This window comes from Aspergillus heteromorphus (assembly GCF_003184545.1).
Source record: "Aspergillus heteromorphus CBS 117.55 chromosome Unknown BO70scaffold_27, whole genome shotgun sequence".
In the NCBI taxonomy this organism is placed as follows: Eukaryota; Fungi; Ascomycota; class Eurotiomycetes; order Eurotiales; family Aspergillaceae; genus Aspergillus; species Aspergillus heteromorphus.
In genome coordinates, this window is record NW_020290432.1 from 470949 (window position 1) to 489429 (window position 18481).

At 52.7% G+C, this 18481-nt stretch overlaps 3 protein-coding genes across 3 annotated transcripts; 2 read left to right on the forward strand and 1 right to left on the reverse strand.

The window, feature by feature from the left end:
• Positions 1-1013: 1013 nt before the first annotated feature.
• BO70DRAFT_321223 (putative fermentation associated protein (Csf1)) lies at positions 1014-10916 on the reverse strand. Its single transcript, XM_025540506.1, has 3 exons — positions 10855-10916; positions 10772-10807; positions 1014-10706 (listed from the first exon to the last, which is right to left on the reverse strand). The coding sequence occupies exons 1-3, from the start codon at positions 10908-10910 to the stop codon at positions 1211-1213; spliced, it is 9588 nt and encodes a 3195-aa protein (XP_025396355.1). The 5' UTR covers positions 10911-10916; the 3' UTR covers positions 1014-1210.
• A 678-nt stretch (positions 10917-11594) lies between these two features.
• BO70DRAFT_399453 (OSTA/TMEM184 family protein) lies at positions 11595-13812 on the forward strand (the record flags this gene model as incomplete). The annotated part of the gene is made up of 6 exons (XM_025546861.1): positions 11595-11698; positions 11787-11804; positions 11869-11922; positions 11976-12063; positions 12126-13139; positions 13198-13812. The coding sequence occupies 6 exons, from the start codon at positions 11595-11597 to the stop codon at positions 13810-13812; spliced, it is 1893 nt and encodes a 630-aa protein (XP_025396356.1).
• Positions 13813-14761: 949 nt separating this feature from the next.
• Positions 14762-16795, forward strand: BO70DRAFT_321228 (uncharacterized protein). The gene is made up of 2 exons (XM_025540507.1): positions 14762-15021; positions 15214-16795. Exons 1-2 carry the CDS (start codon positions 14901-14903, stop codon positions 16734-16736), a joined length of 1644 nt encoding a protein of 547 aa, XP_025396357.1. The 5' UTR covers positions 14762-14900; the 3' UTR covers positions 16737-16795.
• The last annotated feature ends 1686 nt before the right edge of the window (positions 16796-18481 follow it).

Sequence of the window (18481 nt, forward strand, 5' to 3'; positions counted from 1 at the left end):
GCTTTTTTTTTTTTTTTACGCTGCGCTGCAGGTGGGATTTTTTCCGATTTCAAATCTGGGATGTGCGTTTTTTCCTTTCGCGCCCCTCGTTTTCTTACCGTTTCGACGGCTTAGCGTCGGCTGCCGCTTGCCTGGATGCAGTGCCCGCCTCAGTACGGGAGATACACGAGATACGGAGTAGATACACAGACTGGCAATAATCATGAAGCATCTCTTCTTCTTCTTCTTACTTACTTGAGTGATGATCGGAGTCTCAGAGCAGTCCCCGACCTCCCATCTCCGTCCCATCCCCATCCCCCAACCACCAACATAAACCGAACAGAGACCCCGCGAGGGAAAGACCATGGTTGCCCAGCTCTTTACCTTTGTGAGCCGTGGACTCGGTTGACTCATCGAGCAAAGCTACATAGCTCATAGCTACAGCATCAAGCTCCCTCGTATCATCTGCTCTGCTGCAGCAATAATAATAGACAGCTAGCCGAGCAGGGTGGCGAGAGGCCAGCCGGTCCTGATATCATGATCGGTCGTAACATACTCTCGTCCCGGCTTTCTGGGTGGGGAATCCAGCCTGTCGGAGGGGGATTTGCTTGCCCCATTTAGCTTTAGCACCATGGGGGGCTGGTCCATCAGCAACATCATCTTCATCCATCAGTCCATCTTCTATCTATCAACCGTGAAAGCAGAGATGAATTACACCACCTGGATGATAGATCGTACATCTCCAGGATATCGAATGCCGTAAAAATCCAGGCAGCAATACAGGTATGTATGGCGTCGTTGCCCCTCCACCCTCACCGCCCGGCGCCCGTCACGGGATGCGGAGTTAGGAATTAATGCATGGCTTACTTAATGGAGCCCCGTGCCGCATACCGTACGGTACGGCAACGTGGTGCAACCACTTGATATCGCGGGGCTGCGCAGCTGCAGACGTACGGAAACGGTGCAGCATGCAGTCTATTAGTCTATTCGTCTAGTACATAGATAGGAGTAGCAAAAGCAGTATAAATAAATATCGCAGAAGTAACCGATAACGGTGTTGGTCCGACCCTTACGTTTAGAACGGACTCGAGCAAATAAATGGGACACACAACAGATTGCCCACCAACACCATCCACGCCAACAATGCATACTGTAACTACTTGTTTACCCTAATCATCCCCATACGTACACCCCCGACAAACGCCGTGGAAAACAAAATGGTCGAATCGAATCAAGACGACCCCAAGATCTTCGCATACGCATCCTCGACCTCCTTCGCAATCTCCAGGAGAGTAACGATGACGATCTGGTGGGTAATATTGGGCAGCTTGTCGCGTTGAAGCCCAATCCACTCGAGGGGCGGGGTGGCCTCGCCCATATCGCGGAGCTGGGGGGTCTCGATGACCGGGGCCTCCAGCGCCACATAGGTGTACTTGGATTGCGGCACGTTGACGACGGCGGTGATCTTCTCGTGCGGCTCGTTGCGGTCACCACCGCCCTCCGCGTTCAAGGCGCCGGTGATGCGCACCGCCGAGGGCGGCAGCGGCTTCCCGAGCCGGGACGCTAGGGCCCGCGAGTGCGTTTCCCACATGTCCCGGATGAAGCTGATGCGGGAGTAGTTCCATCCGACGTCCACCTTGCCTTCGAACGTGCTCTGGAAAATGTAGTCGATCTGTTGCGAGCCTGGTATCTGCCACGTCTCCATGCGTGCCAGGAGGCGAGGGACTTTGAGGATTGTCCCGCCCCGCGACCCCTGTACACGCTGGGCGATCTCGTGCACGAGGAGCTCCTCTGTCTCCATGGGGCCGGATCGGACAATGTTGGAAAGCGCGACGCGCAGTTGGCCCAACGTAAGGCCCAACGCACTGTGGATCTTGCCCTCCTTCAAGGAGGCATCGAAGCGAGCTTGGGCATCATGGGCCTCCAGCTTGAAGACATGGTTGTCGAAAAACGAGCTCGGGAAGACGCCGATATTGACGGAATTAATGCTAACGACCACGCCGTTGTGTAGAGATATGGGCGCCTCTTCGGCCTTGTCATCCGTATGTTCGCCCATGTCCCGGGAAGAGACTTCGGTTTTCTCGGAGAAAACCGAGGCTTTCCGGCGAAGATACCTCTCAACGTCTCGTAGAGAAGCCTCGTATGCCGCCTGCTTGTCTTGCACCAGTCGTTGCCAGGCCTGGAAGAGTGCCATAGACTGCGATGCAGTCAAGCTGGTACAGAAGACTTGCACTTTATCCCCGTCCAAGATGCTGAAAAGCCGTTCGCTGGGCGCATCGCTTCCAGGCCGCACATTGTACATCAAGAAAGCGAAGCTCGAGATGTGAGCAATAAGGAATGGTTGATAATCGAAGGACACCTTCACCTGCAGCTGAAGGAAGGAGATAGATGCTTGGATAAGAGGCGTCTGGTTGTTGTGCTGATCCTTTGGCCAATTGATGGATGTGGAAACTTTCAGGTTCTGCAGTTCAACCAAACCACTCATGCGACCTTTACTCTCGACGCCTAACGTGTTGAAGCTGATGCACAGCGTTTGCTCCCATTCGGACGTCTTCTTCGACGACAGCCATAGGTCGTTAATCGCGAACTGTGCTTTGCCGAGCGTAGACCCCAAGTCGAGTTGGATCTCGAGTTTCTCGATCGATATCGTGGTATTCCACGGGAAAGCAGGGGTTGCTGCGACTTGCTGATAACGCTGCACAATGTAGGCCTGCGTTTCGGTAGGCTGGGGCTCCATTGGCGGTCCGGGGTCTGGGGCATCGCTAGAAGGAAACCAAATTTCACGGAACAGCAAAAGGTCCTGGACCTGCTTTGCATTGAGTGCGACCTCCATGGGGCTCACCCGGAGAGCGGCTGAGATCCCCTTCGCGCTTCCTAGATGTTTGCTGTTCATGATGGACATGGTCATCGATTTGACCTCGAAGCTCGCGGTTGATTCATTGGAGTACACGTGCTTCACCGACGCTTCCAAGGAGTTGAAGGCCACCAGAAGCGCGAGGAATCGCTCCTGCTCGTCGGATTGAACGGTGTTGATCGTCACATAGACACTATCAAACCGAGTCGTGGCGGCTACTCTCGCTATAGGCTGGCAGCTCAAGCTGAACTCCTGCTTGCAGATCAAAATGCCCACGTTCAGTTTGCATCTACCGAGAATCGAAGCCGGTCCCTGTTCGTCGAGTGGAGTTTCCTGCATCAGTCTTTGTGGCTGTAGCATCATGGCGTTAGAAGGTCTTCTGGATTTTGGTTGATCGCCCATGGCCTCCTTGATGGTAGCCGTCATTTGCTTGATCAACGGAACGAGGCTGGGATAGAGAACATTTGTCGAAGGATCAACCTTTAACTCCGCGTTGAGGGCCGAATCATCTCGCCCGTTGTCTTCGAATTGAACCTTCAAAGCCACTCCTGGGGCTCGGAATGTTGCAGTAGCCACCCCATCTCCTTGGACGTACTGGCCGTATGCCGACCCAGGAAGTCTACCCTCTTTCATACTCGGCAGCAGGGTTTGGTAATCCTCCGTGTGCCTCCCTTGGAGAGATACGACGGCCCCAGCGAAGTCGACATCTATCAAGAGAGAGCGGAAGCGCTTGTTCCCGAAGAGCGGTCGATTTTTGGTGCTGTCTTCGGATGGCTTGGATACCAGAGCAGTGTTGGCCTCACGGATGGTCCGTGCAGCAGACGCAATGGAGTCTCGGATCATGCTTGCTGGCAGAATAAAGTCGGAGGTCGCTCGTAAATCCAGCGATTTTCCAGCCGCTTGGAAGGCCAGTCGAACCTCCTTCCCTGCCGACGAGTATGCTACATTGAAGACCAGCTCGGGTAACAAAGCGGAATTGGGCGAGCGCTTGCGCCGATTTCCTGAAATTGGCACCAACTGTAACTGCATGTCTTCAATACGAAGTTTAGCGGCATTGGTTCTCTTGTTGGACAGCTCCACACGCTTTATCGAGAAGACCAGATCATCGGGTTGACGTGCATGTGCCATCGACTTCACAGTCGTCATGTTCCACCCGATCTGGATGTTGTTGAAGTCCAAGGAGTACATAGCGTCCAGGAACCCCTCGGACGAGTCGGCACCATCTACTTGGATGCTAGGAACCTTCAGCTCCGACTCCGTATGACCACGGTGTCGCAACCTCTTGAACCGTTTAACCTCGTGAGAAAGATCTAAGGTCTTGATTCGCTCGCGCAGGTGCATAGCCATATCAACCACCAAGGCGGCTGTTTCGGGGAAGAGCTCGATCTCAAATTTCTTGCTGGTCAGATGGAACACTCGCCTGGTTTCCCCAGTATCTCGGGTCATCGAAGTTCCCTGAAGCTTAGCGTCAATGGTGAAACTGCAGTACGAGCGACTTCGGGACGCTTCCTCTTTCCTCAGATCTAGGCTTATGTTAGACGTGTCAATATGGAATTCTGGATATTCCATAGGATGTCCTGCATCCAGGCCGTTGTCCAGGTGCAGACGCATCATGCCGAGGCTAATATCCATGTCTGCAGTGTAGCTCTTCGCGTTGAGCCCAGGTGCTCTGGCATGAATTGTCACACCTGCCATGGTCATGCGTGCCTTATAAAGAATCATGTGGTCACTGGAAGCCTCCTTCTGCTGTGGTTTAGATTTCTTGACCGCAAGAACATCGTCGAAGTGCAGCTGCAAGACTTCCATACTTTGCTTGAGATCATCCATCAAATGCGAAACCTCTGGTTTGGAAAGGGCACTCAAAAAGCTCCGTACAGCACTGGCTTCCAACCGTATAAGTTCTATGGTGACATCGATTTCCATGTTGGTGCGACTGGGCGAGACGTCGGCAATAACCCGACCATTTATGGGTGGGATCTCTAATGCCGATAATGAGCTCCACCTGCCCCCTTCGCTAGACAAAAGTGCATGCACGTTCTTTTTCAGGTCAAAGTCCACCTCAACTTTCGACCCCAACTTGGGAAGAATTGAAGTTCGTGCCACTTCTCCGGCGATAACGTATGTTAGCGATGGCAGAACACAAAAGCTTAAACGGTAGTCGTCCAAGAACATCGCGACATGGAACTGATTGCGGGCTGGCTTCTTTGCGGTACTCTCAGCCGGCCGCTGCGATGGCAGCTCCACGCTGTTCACAAGCTGATGAATAAAACGAATCTCATCTGCAATGACTCGATCGGCGGTATGTGCAAGGCTCAACAGGTCTTCTTTCATATCATAGCGAAGCTTCCTGCAAGATCCGGCGAGCTTCCACTGGTGGCTCAACTCTGTCTCGTTTTCATCCGTCACGCGGGAGCAATAGATATGAGGATTTGCCACCTTCCAGAACATGAGGGCCTTGGAGAGGCTGGAAAGTTCAGAATAGCCAGCGTCGGAGCTTAACAGGAGACTCAAGTTTTCTGGGCCGTCTTCGCTGCGAGACTTCTGCACCAGTGAGGCTCTAGGGGACTTGCTGGTCATCGATAGCTTGACATTGATCCCATCAAGCGTTATAGATCCCAGGTCGGCCCCAAAGATAAGCTGCAGCTCGCTGGCCTTGTCTGGACCCTTCCCACCACCCTGAGTTGGTGGCGTGGATTCCAGGGTAACTGTAGACATAGTCTTCATTACTCCTTCCACAAGATCAAGAATCTCCCATCGTAGATGAAGGCTAACAGAAGAGCAGTAGGACTGGACGACCGTAATGTCCTTCTGCTTGGGTTCATTATCCGCAGATGATGCTTCGCTCGGTTGAACAGACAAAGCAGTCGACAAATCCTCCACAACAAAGTCACTCTCCTTAGGCCCAGGGTCGATAGAAAAGCGAAAGAGCTTCACAGTGGAAGAAAAGAAGATTGCTTTCGAAGATTCCTCGGATTCGGAGTCAGAGGCATCCCAAATCCTTCGCATCACATAGCTCTTCTCCACATGAGCTAGATCCCAGGCCCGCCATTGGTCGAAATTAGAGAGCACAACAGTCTTAGCATTGGGAGGAAGCTCAAAATCTCCATTGAGACACTTGTCGTTCAACACTTGGCGCTGATCCGGTGACAAGTGATAGTAGACATTTCGTATGCGAGAAATGATCTTCCAAGAGTCATGCTGTCGCAGATGAGAACGCGCAACTCTGAGCACGTACGAGATACGGATAAGAAATGCAGGATCGGGCACATCCGCAGCCTGTCGTGTGAGGAAGTATATGAGAAACTGCAGCCGTCTGTTCCCGACGGACGAACTTTGCTGGATAGAGGACGCGATGGAATCTGACATTGTTGTTGTCCGCCGGACCAGCGAGGCGAGGTGTTCGACAGATTTGGTTGACGTCACCGTGTCAAAGGCTCTAACTTGGAAGCTCGATCTCACAACAGGCTTGGTCACAAGCCAGAAGTTCATGTCTCCAAGAACGCAACTGAACTCGGCCTTCTCCCGGTATGCATCGGCGCCGCTGCCTTGGACGGAAATCGAGAGACTGTCTGCAGCTGCATGAACAGTGGAACTCTTGCTAATTCCCGAAAGAAGATCGCCCCTTTGCCGTTCAACCTTTGTCCTGAATTCGGTCTTGAGGTGTGACATTTGAACGCTGTACTCGTCACGAAAGTTAACATCGCCGTTCGCGGTTGACTCCGAGTTAACAAGTTTTATGAGTATGGAGGGAGCCCTGATCGCAATACTGGTGCATGTCTTGGGCTGTTTTACCGACTTTTCATACCCCACGATGTCCGAGATAACGTCTTTCTGCAGAGAATCAATAATTGCAGCCGGGCGTCTGGGCTGCAATCGCTCTATCAACGCTGATACTATGTGGAGGAACTCGGGGGAACAGAAACCCCTGACCCCGATGGGCAATTCAATGGCAAAATTCGTATATGTCGTTACATCGTTATCTGAAAAGTTGAAGAACGGGTCAACGTCCACGACAGGAAGAACACCTCTGTCAAGGTCGGGGTCTTCGCGCGAAATCTGTTCCGGGGGAAGTTGCGATGTATCAAGATTAGCCCTGTGGAGAGAGAATTCTGGCATTACCCAAGGGCTTGATGCCCCAGGAACATTTACTGGACGGCCTTTTGGGGTATCTCGGCGTTCAAGAAGCGGAGAAACTGAGCCAACAGTTGCTGCCCGGCGAGACTTCTGGTCTCTTTCCATTCTGGGTGACACCTTTGATGGACTGGCGGGGCTGCGCATGTTCCGGTTGGTCCCGCTTTTCACACTTGAAGCGTCTGATGTAACAAAGAAACCCCTCGAGCTCAGATGACTTCGACTCTCTGAAAAGCGACGCATTGACGAAGACAAGCCCCCCAAGCCAGAATACCTCGACAGAGGTTCAGGCATTGTAGGGATAGGAATAGTTGGCGGATGCATGTTGTCGCCTTCGTGTTGCAGTAAATCGGGATCAATGTCGTCCCAGTCCAAGAGAAGCCATGGCGTCCTCTGTGTCCTTTGGTCATGGACTTTGATATGCTCCTGCTGTAGCCTTCGGCTTTCGGCAATATCACTCTTTCTCTGGACCATCCGGACCTTCAAAGTAGACCGGAAAAGCGCAAGAGGAGCCATCTCCGTATGAAGCAGGCTTCCAAACCGACCCAAGAACTGGTAATCAACTGCAGCAACGGAGAGTTCGGGCACCAGAAGGCTCATTCGCTTGGAGAACTTAGCATTCGCCCAGTCGTTGAATTCAGCGGTTACCGGGCCTGCACTCAGTATTAGAGCAGCCTTGTCGAGTAGAACAGAAATGTGAACGAAGTCAATCTTGGCCCGCAAGAAAGTGACATCGTGGATTAGAATCGGCGATAAGGGGGGAAGTGCGTTTTCTTCGTTATCGAAAGTAAAGTCGAAGCTTTTCAACGATGCAGCCAGGCTGCTGAGGAACTCTGTGGAGCATTCTCCGACGATTCGGCCCACCCCGAAGTCCCAGTTGCAGACATAAGTAGGCTCTGCAGGCGGCAGACCAAATAGGCGGTGGCCGTAGACCGAGACCCCATCGATGAAGAGTTGGGTGTCTGATGGGGTGAGTCTCCCCTCTGTTTGACTAGACGCCAGGGCCACTTTAAGAGGGGCGAGAGAAAATTGCAGGTCCATGTAGTAATTGGTAAACCGCAGGTCTGCCTCCAGCGAGGGTGCAGTAAGCTTCAGGCAGTTGGAACTATCGTACAGGTCTTCCGGGAGAAGGGCACAGGGATTGTCGACAGTAACGTGCACAATTACATCCAGGTCATTTGACTTCCTGTTAGGATTGGTCCCAGTGGGCGGGCTAAAATCCTCCTGGGGGTATGCAAGCTCCTGGTATTCCTCCAGAGTTTTGAAGTGCATTTCTTCTCCAAAGTAATTCTCTCTGATCGTCATGAAGGACCGTATCAGAAACCCGAACAAGTAGAGCTTGGGAGAAAAGCCATCAACATTCAACAGCAATGTATCGGTCAGTTCAGGAGACGTTGAGAGAAAATAATTGTACGAGCCACCAATAGACAGGCCCTGAAGTTGAGCAGTCGATTTGTCTTTGATGAAAGCATGCAGTGTATCCCAGACAGGGGTCAGATAGTCGATACCGCCATCGTCGAGACTAACGCTGAAGTCAATGGCATTCTGTTCAGGCTGGTACTTGTTCAGGGGAATGATAACGTCGGAGGTCAGTTTGGTACCCTTAATAGCCAAGGTGCGATTGTCGTCGAGATCAGAAGGATTGCTGACAATGTTCATGTCGTTCACGTTCAGGAATAAGCGAACGTTGCTGAAGGACAATTTTAAATTGTAAATAAACGGCACGAACGTATAATACTCCTGGGGAGGGCCAGAGGCCCAGTCAGAGACAAGGTCGGTCAAGAGGAAGATGTGATCTCGTAGTAAAAACAGCTCCATATCATGGCTCTCCACGTCAAATTTCCACGTTCGCAGGCTGTTCCAGGGAAGTGGGACTGAGAGGTCGCAAGTAATGAGTTGCCTAGGGCATTGCCACAACAACGCATGGTTTACACTTGACATCATCTTCGTGTCTCGAAGATCAAGGTCCAACTGGCTTTGAAATCCCGACGCCGACGCGACCATATCCATGGCGTAGGTAATAGTGGAATCGCCCGCAACACGGAGTGACAGCCATCCAAAGGGACGTATATCAGGGCCTATATGACCTTTATCCCCTTCTCCCGCACGCGACTGTCTCCTACTCGATTGCTTTCTCAGCTTGGTGACACCGCGAATTGCATCCGCACGGCCTTTCCACTGCCAGTCCTTGGAAGACTCTCGGGTGGGAATGCGCAATGTCAACTCGTCGTTGATCTCAACTCGGAATCGGAAAACAGAGTTCTTCCTCAGCTCCCCGGGAGCCAGTGGATCGGCGGGCTGCGAGCTTTTGAAGGCGTTTGGGAAGAAAACATTCTGCAGCCCAACACGCTCCCTATCGGCCCACGGACCGTAATTAATAGCGCCACCATCGACCTTCACGTCGATACCCCATTCCGGAGGCGGGGCGCCATTGATATCTGATGAGGGCAGAGAATCTCGCGAAACCGGGGACGGCTTGACGCTTCCCGGAACATCCCAGTAGTATGTGACCGTCATCTTGGGGCTGTCCAGGATCGTAGAATATCGCCCGTATTCGACCGGATTCCACTCCTCATGATCATCGTGAGAGCTTTCATCCAAATACCGAGAAAGACCAACCCAACGCGTGTCATCCGGGGCATCGGTTGAGTTCCTTGGGGGCGCGTCCGCATGTTTCTCGCGCACATGAAAAGACTCCACAGAGCTTTGAAAGTATGGGATCAGATCACGAACAGTATGCCAGACCCTGCGCTTTTGCAACTGGTAGTTGAAGATGGTATCCCGTTTTCGTCTCGTTTCAGGCCGTTGCTCCGTCTGGGTTGAGCCGATGCCTTTCGCCGCAGCGAGCTGGTTCTGCTTGAAGTCCGGGTTCGGGCGCATCTGGATGACCGGGTGGACAAAGTTCAAAGAAAAGACTTGTCGGTACAGATCAAGAGGACCAGATTCACAGGCTTCGATCATCCCGACACCACCGTCGAAAGTGATGGTCAAAACAGATCGCGTGTTTTCATTTCCCATGACAATAGCACCTTTATCACACTCCAGCTTCATCGGCAGGAGTCGGAGTAGTTTCGAGAGACCCTCTCCAACTTCCTGCCCAGAGCCCTCCGCGGCTTCGGAGGCGACTGTATCCTTGCCAGCGCTTTTAAGTCGGTCGCCATGAGACGCGGACGCCTTATCAGAGGTTGAAGCGGCCTCTGCTTTGTTGTCTTTCAAGGTGGCGTCCAAAGTGTTGCTTCCTGGGTATTGCGGTCTGGTAAATGATGGCGAGGGCTCCGGGGGGGCAAAGCCCGCCAGAATCCCTTCGTATGCCGGCGTCCGATTGTAGACAAACCACTCGAGGCCATACAGTTTGGCTGTGATGCGACAAGGTAGCGAGTCCGTGCTCTTCAGCCCCCCTTGTTCCCCGTGATCACTGCTGTTGCTGCCGTCCGGGTTAGCCGACCCGGCGCGCTGGGTTTCGCCCTCCGCTTCGCCATTTTTCGGTTCGCGGTGTTTCAAATCCGTCTTTCTCACAGCATGCCTCCAGTAATGCCAAGTGACGAAGCCCCCATGCACAAAAATTGTCTCGTTGACGCCATGGTATCGGATGCCCTTGAAGAAGATCCTGCCCCCGAGAAGCGAGATCTGCAGCGAGCGAATGTCGACATATGCGCGATAGTAGTGCCAGGTGTAGGCGCGTATTCCGTAGGAGAGGAGAGTTGCGAAAAGGCGATTGAAGTAGAGCAGGAAGAACAACACTCTGTCGGGTGGGTATTGTCAGCGGGGGTTGGTGGTGGTGATGCGCATGTGAATAGGAGCACCTACAGGATACAAGAGACAATGAGCTCCAGGAGAAAGAACCTGGTCGACAGTTAGCCATTGCCCACGGTTGCGAGCTGAAGACGAACCAGTTGAAGCTTGGATCCGGGGTGAAGGATAACGCCGTCAAGCTTGTGCTAGCCATGTCGCAAATCGCAATAATATCCTCCTAGGATCACCGGAGCTCGGGAACATGGTGGTGAGTGACTGCGGGAGATCACTGCGCCATCAACGAGAAGGAATTCGACGCGTCGGTAGAGGGATGGAGGAGTGATGCAGGCGGAGAATTGTTGCAACTGTTGCAGGCAGGGAAAGGGGCCAAAATTGTCTGGCTGGACGAGCCCTGGAAGCGGATCCACGGAGGAGGAGGTGGAGTGCTAAGACTAAGTAGGAGGCTAAAGTAAAGAGGGGACGGGGACGGGGAAGCTCCGAGGCTGGACGGGCAAAACTGGCGCTAGTCCGCCTTCATCCTTCCAGGCCGCCGCCATTCTTAGTCGCAGCCACTCCTATCACGGCTCGAGGCTGGGCGGTGTCACGCAAGCTAGTTGATGGCTGATGGATAAGCTCCTCCTCATTCCTTTCCTCTTCTTCTCCTCCTCTCCCCCCCCCCCAACCAAATGTCCACGCAATTCATTTCCCTGCACCTACACCACCTTGCTCCTCCCGGCCATGCGAGGGCCCCCTTTATCCTGACCGTACCCTGGAACCTCACTGCCTTATGATCATGCCCGGTGCTCCTTATTCTTGTTGTTCTTGTTAATCTGCGGAATGCTTTGCCAGTGGACATAGCCATAAGCGCACGCGGTCATCCCCGCGAGTCCTGTTCACAATGAGTACCGCCTCATCCCTTGGTGGTACAGGCTCTAGCCTGGCTCGAGCAGTGATCATTGTTTCTGGCGTGTCCGCGCTGGTGGCGTCCCTGCTCTCGTTACTGTGAGAATACATCCTCTCTTCCCCTCCCCCACACGCGACTTCCAGAGGAATACGCTGGTGCTGATATCGTCTGCTCCCTTTGCTCTAGGTCCATATGGCTTCAAACGTACGACTACCCCTCCTTCTGCCCGACATTCCTCCCCCTCGGACCTGCGCTGATCGAGGATTAGAAAAAACTATCGAAAACCCCTGCTCCAGCGATATGTCGTCCGCATACTGTTGATGTCAGTGTTCGCTCTCATACACGGGCCGGTGGGCAGGCAACTGATGGCAGCAGGGTCCCCATATATGCGATCTCCTCTTGGTCCAGCATCATCTCGCTGAGAGCAGCGATGTGGCTGGACCCCATCCGTGATGTCTACGAGGTAGGTCCGGCGCGGTGATAAGTGGTGATAAGGGGTCACCCGGTGCTAACGGGATCCTGCAGGCGTTTACGATCTATACCTTCTTCCAACTACTTATTAACTTCCTGGGAGGCGAGCGGGCATTGATTATCATGACCCATGGCCGTCCTCCCGTCCAGCATGCCTGGCCGTTGAACCACGTCTGCCCCAAGGTGGACATCTCCGACCCGCAGACCTTCTTGGCGGTCAAGCGGGGGATCCTGCAGTATGCCTGGCTCAAGCCGATCCTGGCCATTGTCTCCATCGTCATGAAAGCGACCGACACCTATCAGGAGGGCTACTTGGGGTTGACCTCCGGGTACCTCTGGACCGGCATTGTGTACAATGTTAGCGTCACCGTCAGTCTGTACTCGCTGGCCATGTTCTGGGTCTGTCTGCACAACGACCTGGCGCCGTTCCGCCCGGTGCCAAAGTTCCTGTGTGTCAAACTCATTATCTTTGCCTCCTATTGGCAAGGTTTCTTCCTGTCCATCCTGCAGTGGCTGGGCGCGCTGTCCAACGGCGTCGCGGGGTACACGCCCGACAACCTCGCCGCGGCCATCCAGGACACGCTGATCTGCTTTGAGATGCCGTTCTTTGCCATGACCCACTGGTATGCCTTCTCCTGGCATGACTATGCCGACTCCACCATCTCCGCGGCTCGACTGCCCGTCAAGTACGCGCTTCGCGACTCCTTCGGGATCAGAGACCTGATCGAAGACACGAAGATGACCCTACGGGGCGAGAACTACGAGTACAGGCTCTTTGATTCGGGCGACCACATCATCCCCCATGCGGAATCCAACTCCCGGGTCCGGCGAGTGATGCACGGGATGCGGTATGAGCGGGGCGGGAAGGCCAAGTACTGGATTCCGAAGCCCGGCGAGGTCAACACTCGGACTCCGTTGCTCTCGTCGTACGAAGGGGCTAGTCGCGACCGACGAAGCAGCACGCTGAGTCGCTTTCGTTCGAACAGTGACATCCAGGAAACCTCCTTGGATGAGGACGACGAACGACTTTTCACCAATGCCCGCGCGCTGGAGTTTGGTGATTGGAATGTAGGCGCACCCTGCCCCGGATGACATCCACCGATACGGAAGAGCTGATGACAGTTAGTATCCGGTGATCACGGCGAACGAGGTGCCCGTAGATCAACGGCATGTGCACCGCCGAAGCGCCCCGCCCCAGCAAACAGCAGGAACGGTGAAGCGATCCCGGAAGCACCGCAAGTCGCGCACACCCAGTGGAGACACCTCTCGCGGCGAAGGGGAAGGGGAAGGTAACCCGCGTAGCCCCCGCAAGGAGCCCTCCAACGGCCGTGGGGTCGTCCGCCAGGAGACCAGCTCCTCTACCTCGCACCAGTCGCATCGTAGCCAGCTGGTGGACCTTGTAGTCGAAGACCGACAGGCAGAGGAAGCCGAGAGAGAACACACTCAGAAGGCGTTCGGCTCGACCGAGCTTGAGCCCGAGCAGAGGCATTTCCAGTATGTGCAGCGTGATCCCGCGAGGCCATGGGCCCGGAGTAACCTTTTCTGCAGGAGACCATCAGGCGAACCGGTCGACGAGCGACCCAGCTATCTCGAAGAGAGCCGGGAAAAGAGGGAGCAAACAGAACCTGCCACTCCGCCCGATCAGGACCAGGACCAGGATCAGGATCACGGGGAGGACGACACCGGCGCGCGGCGTCATTGGACATATGGAGATTTAGAAGAGAACGTGTGGGACCGTTAGGCGGGATCCGAGGCTGCATCATCTGGGGGGGGCAAGTGCAATATATCGATACTTACTTATCATTCTAGCCCAATCGTATAGCCCGTGGCGCGGGGTAGATATCTGCCTGCATTCTGCAAATATGATGCACAATATAACTGTTAGACTCCGACCCAACACCAAGACAGAGAAAAGAAAATGAAATGAAATGAAATGAAACCATGGGCTCATTTGTCTGAGACAGGGGCACGCTTCAGGTACCCGCGACCTCTTTTAATTGCCCTTCCTTTCATTTCAGTTCATCACATCCGAGGGGGTGTGGTGTGGTGTGTTTGGTGCATGTTTGGGTTCGACCAGCTGGCCGGATCACACTCCAGCCTGCATCCGAGCAAATGGCGACCGCCCGTTAGGCGCCCAGTGCGCGACTCGGTGACAACTAGACGGTAGACACAGACCTGCAGGCTGTCCGAGGTACCGTGCATCTGTGTCTGGTGGTCCTCCTGCATGCCCACAAGTTGGACCACGTTCAATAACTAATATTAAGTCATTTGTGATAACGCCCGGGCCAGCCAACGAGCGCCGTGCAGATGGCTGATCGACAGGCCGACACGCTGGCTCTGCGGCGGTCATTGGATGAGGCCGGGCTTAGGGTTGGGGGACTTATCGCCCTGGCTGGGTCGACTCACCGATCCCAATTATAGTGCCGGACAGAGTAGAGATGATGATGATGATGTTGATGATGATATTCTTGACCATAATTCCATCCTGGGTTGGTTAACTAGTGGGTTGGACTGCCTGGTTGGTCACCAGAACACCCCCCGGCCACCCACTTGACCTGTTCTTTGTCTCTTCGTCTCCTTCTCCTCTTTCTCCTCTTTTCCTGCTTTCTTTCCCCAGCCTCTTCCGGAGCCCCGGGGGCCTGCGTCGATTTCTTCTTGATCTTCTTCTTTCCTGCATCCCCCCCCCCCCCCCTTCTGCCGATGTCTCACAGTCTGGCTGCTGGTCGCTTATTAGTGTCCCACTGACCCTCTGGTCTGGTCTTCTGTCTTTCCCTCCGATTCCCCACCCCCGCTGGGCGATGGATCACCCCCTTTGATGCGCTGGCAGCTATGAAGCAGGCAATTGAGCAGGCAGGGTCCATATTCACTGGCTGGATATCATCCTGTTTGTTCTGCCTGGGTCCGAGGGATGATGAGAGCTTTCGGCATCAGCAGGCTATGAAGCAGCGAGGTAGACCTTCCCTTTCCCTTCCCCTCACCCTCATCCATCTGTCTGTCTACCCTGCAGGATATCTGATATACCCCCCTCCCCCCCCCAAAATCCCACCTATCCCACCTACCCCCTCAACCAGCCACACACACAAACATACAGACGGAGAGACAGAGACAGAAAAACATGATAATTAACCCCCCACCTATATAGGCGCCGAACGAGAGATGAGAATATGCCACACGCAGCCTCACCTCGTTCCCCCAATGAAGCTCGTCGTGTACGATGATTTGCCCAGCCCCAGCCCTCCCCCTCCCCCTCCAGCGCGGGCATCGACCCTATCGTCGTGGGTGGTCGAGGGTCGAACCCGAGCATCGCGGGCCAGCATGTCGCTGAAGAGGAAATCCACTGCCCCTGTGCGCATCAGCGCCCCGTCCGACTTCCGTCACGTCTCGATGTTCTCTCCCACCACCACCACGACAATCACGACGGAGGTTGGTCCCAAGGGTTTTCGTCCGCTGGAGCTGGGCTTCAATTCCCCCACCAACCGACTGCCCGAGCTCCCCCGGTTCGAGGACTATCAACTCGAGGGCGAGCGCGCGCAGATCACACCACCCCCGCGAGCCCTATCCACGACAGAGACAGGCCGCGTGCGCTCTCACCGGCCGTCATCCTCCTTCCAGCTTCTTCGCAAACCGGTTGGTTCGGGATCCCGCAGGTCGTCGCTGGGAACTATAGAGCAGCTGCTGGAGAGACAGTCCCAGTCCCAGTCCCAGTCCCGGACTAGTCCCTTGATCCCGCATTTCTCCACCCGCAGCTCGGTCCTGTCGGCCCTGTCGTCGCCCGCATCTCCAAAGCCAGACCTAGCCCTGGCTGGTATCTTCAAGTCTCATCCCCACGTCGGCGCCAACAACCCTACTCCAGCGACAGCTATCCCCCCTCCCCCTCGCACCCCAACCAGACCCACAGCCACCAACAACAACCTGGACCTGAACCTGCAAGACAGGCCCTTACCGTCCATCCCACCAGACGACAGTTCCTGTCCCAGTCCCAGTCCCAGTCCATCACACCCGCCCACGACCCCCTCCGACTCGCGCCCCCCGACCACTCCCTCCGATAGCAACAACAACAACAACAACAACCACACCCACAACCCAAATCGCACCCCCACTCGTTCCGGCCGCGTAACGCAGTGGCTGTTCCAAACTAGCAGTCCCAACAACATCAGCAAGACAACCGGGCCCCACCCCCAATCCCCAACTCCATTCCGCCTCCGCTCCCGCACCCTAAGCGGCTCCACCCTCGTCTCATCCATCACCAACCTCACTGGACATCACCACCACCACCATAGCCATAATCAGCAATATAGTCATAGTCACAGTCACCCCAGCAAACCCACCCCCTCCCTCACCAGCGCAACCACCATGCGGGCAGATACCACCCGTGACAAGGACAGGAATGGGGACAAAGAGGGGGGGAGGGATATGGAGGGAGACTTCGACCTCCCCCTCGACAGTCCATTCCTCCCCAAGCAGAAGCAGACCTTCGCGTCCGTCACCGAGGAGTCTAGCCCTGGCATCTACCAGTATCCGTACCAGTATCCGGTCCCGACGATCTATGAGGGCGAGGGTCAGATTCCTCCTCCTTCTTCTTCTCCTTCTCCCCGTGACCAGGACGAGTTTCATACTGAGTATTATGAGAATTATCGGCTTTCGGCGGTGGGGGTGGCTTTTTGATTGGTTGTTTTGTTGATATACACCCATGTGCGCAGACAAATATAGAAAGAAAGAAACATACTCTTAGAGGGGGGGGGGGGGGGTGTGAAACTGAAACTGAAACTGAAACTGACGACAGATGAACCAAGACGGACGGACAGACAGACAACTAACGCTTTTCTTCACGACACTCGTTTATATTTACAGTTTATGGGCCCTGCGATATTTCCATCCGGATGAATAACTGATTGGTGATGTTTGGTTGGTTTGTTGAATATTTGATTCATTGATCTATTATGATTCATCATGAGCATGAGCATGAGCATGATCATGGAAATACCCTGCCATATACACGTACACCCATACACACACACACACACATACCTCACACATACCACACATATACACACGCATACATGCCCTAATGACCCACCCATTCACAACAACACTCATCCAGAAATGAAAATGAAAACCAAGATATCCCGCAGAAATTGATTGGCTGATTTATTGATTGATCCTCCTTCCTTCCTTCCTTCCCTCCTTCAATTCACAAGCAAACAAACCCCAGTACCAGTGCTATTGATAGATACCCAGTTTTAGTTACCCACCCATCAACCCCATTCTTCCTGGTTTAAGCTTCTAATTTCTCGTGAATAAACAAATGCATACATACATACATATATATATACATACAGACATGCTCCCCCCGTCCCTAGCTACCTATCTACTAGTATCCGTCTATCAATTATGTATATCAATCCGAGTACTAACTAGAGGGGGGTATATATAGTAAATAAATAAATCATCATCCAATCGCCCTCTTCCGGATTAAAGATCTTATATCCATCCATCCATCCATCCATCCTCAAAAGGAATAAATAATTATCGGGTCTCAAGTGAAAAGCTACCTTGACTACCTACCTACCTACCTACCTACCTACCTACCTACCTACCTACCTACCTACCTACCTACATAGGGGCCCGGAGGCGTGCGTAGAGAGGGTCACAGCATAGTTCAGTAAAAGTCAAAGATGGTAGCTTACTATTATTTATATATATTTAATAGTTTGCCACACTCACTGACCATTTCATAATAGTTGTCAAACTGTTACCTACAGTAACAGTTAGGTTGTAGCTAGGTTGTGTTACAGTTGCTTACAGTTGCAAAACAGTTATTTATTATTATTTACATATAATAATAATTACTAACGATACAACCTCACCCAAACCGGGTAATTACATACAAACGTTGTTAAAGTTGAATACGATTCAGAAACTATTATGTAATTATAATTTAACAAGAATAGTTCTGTAATAAAATAGATTAGATACGGAAGATATCTATTACTTATGAACAGAAACTGTATTTTATAGATATATAACAAATATTAATCATAATTTCTAGACATTATCTGGTATTTTATAGATATATAACAAATATTAATCATAATTTCTAGACATTATCTGGTATTTTATAGATATATAACAAATATTAATCATAATTTCTAGAGATTATCTGGTTACACTCCTTAAATAATAGTAAGATTCTTATACAAAATATTCTCAGAAGTAATATATAATCATACGAAAGTAGTAAAAGACCAGAATATAATAATTTGTTATTTACATAAAATCAATATTCCATGAACAGTATACTAGATCTTGTCTAGTATTAATATCAACTGATACCTGTCTGTAAACATTATCTATATCGATCATAAATGCCGGCTCAACTTTACTTTGTAATCCTGACAATACCCATCTCT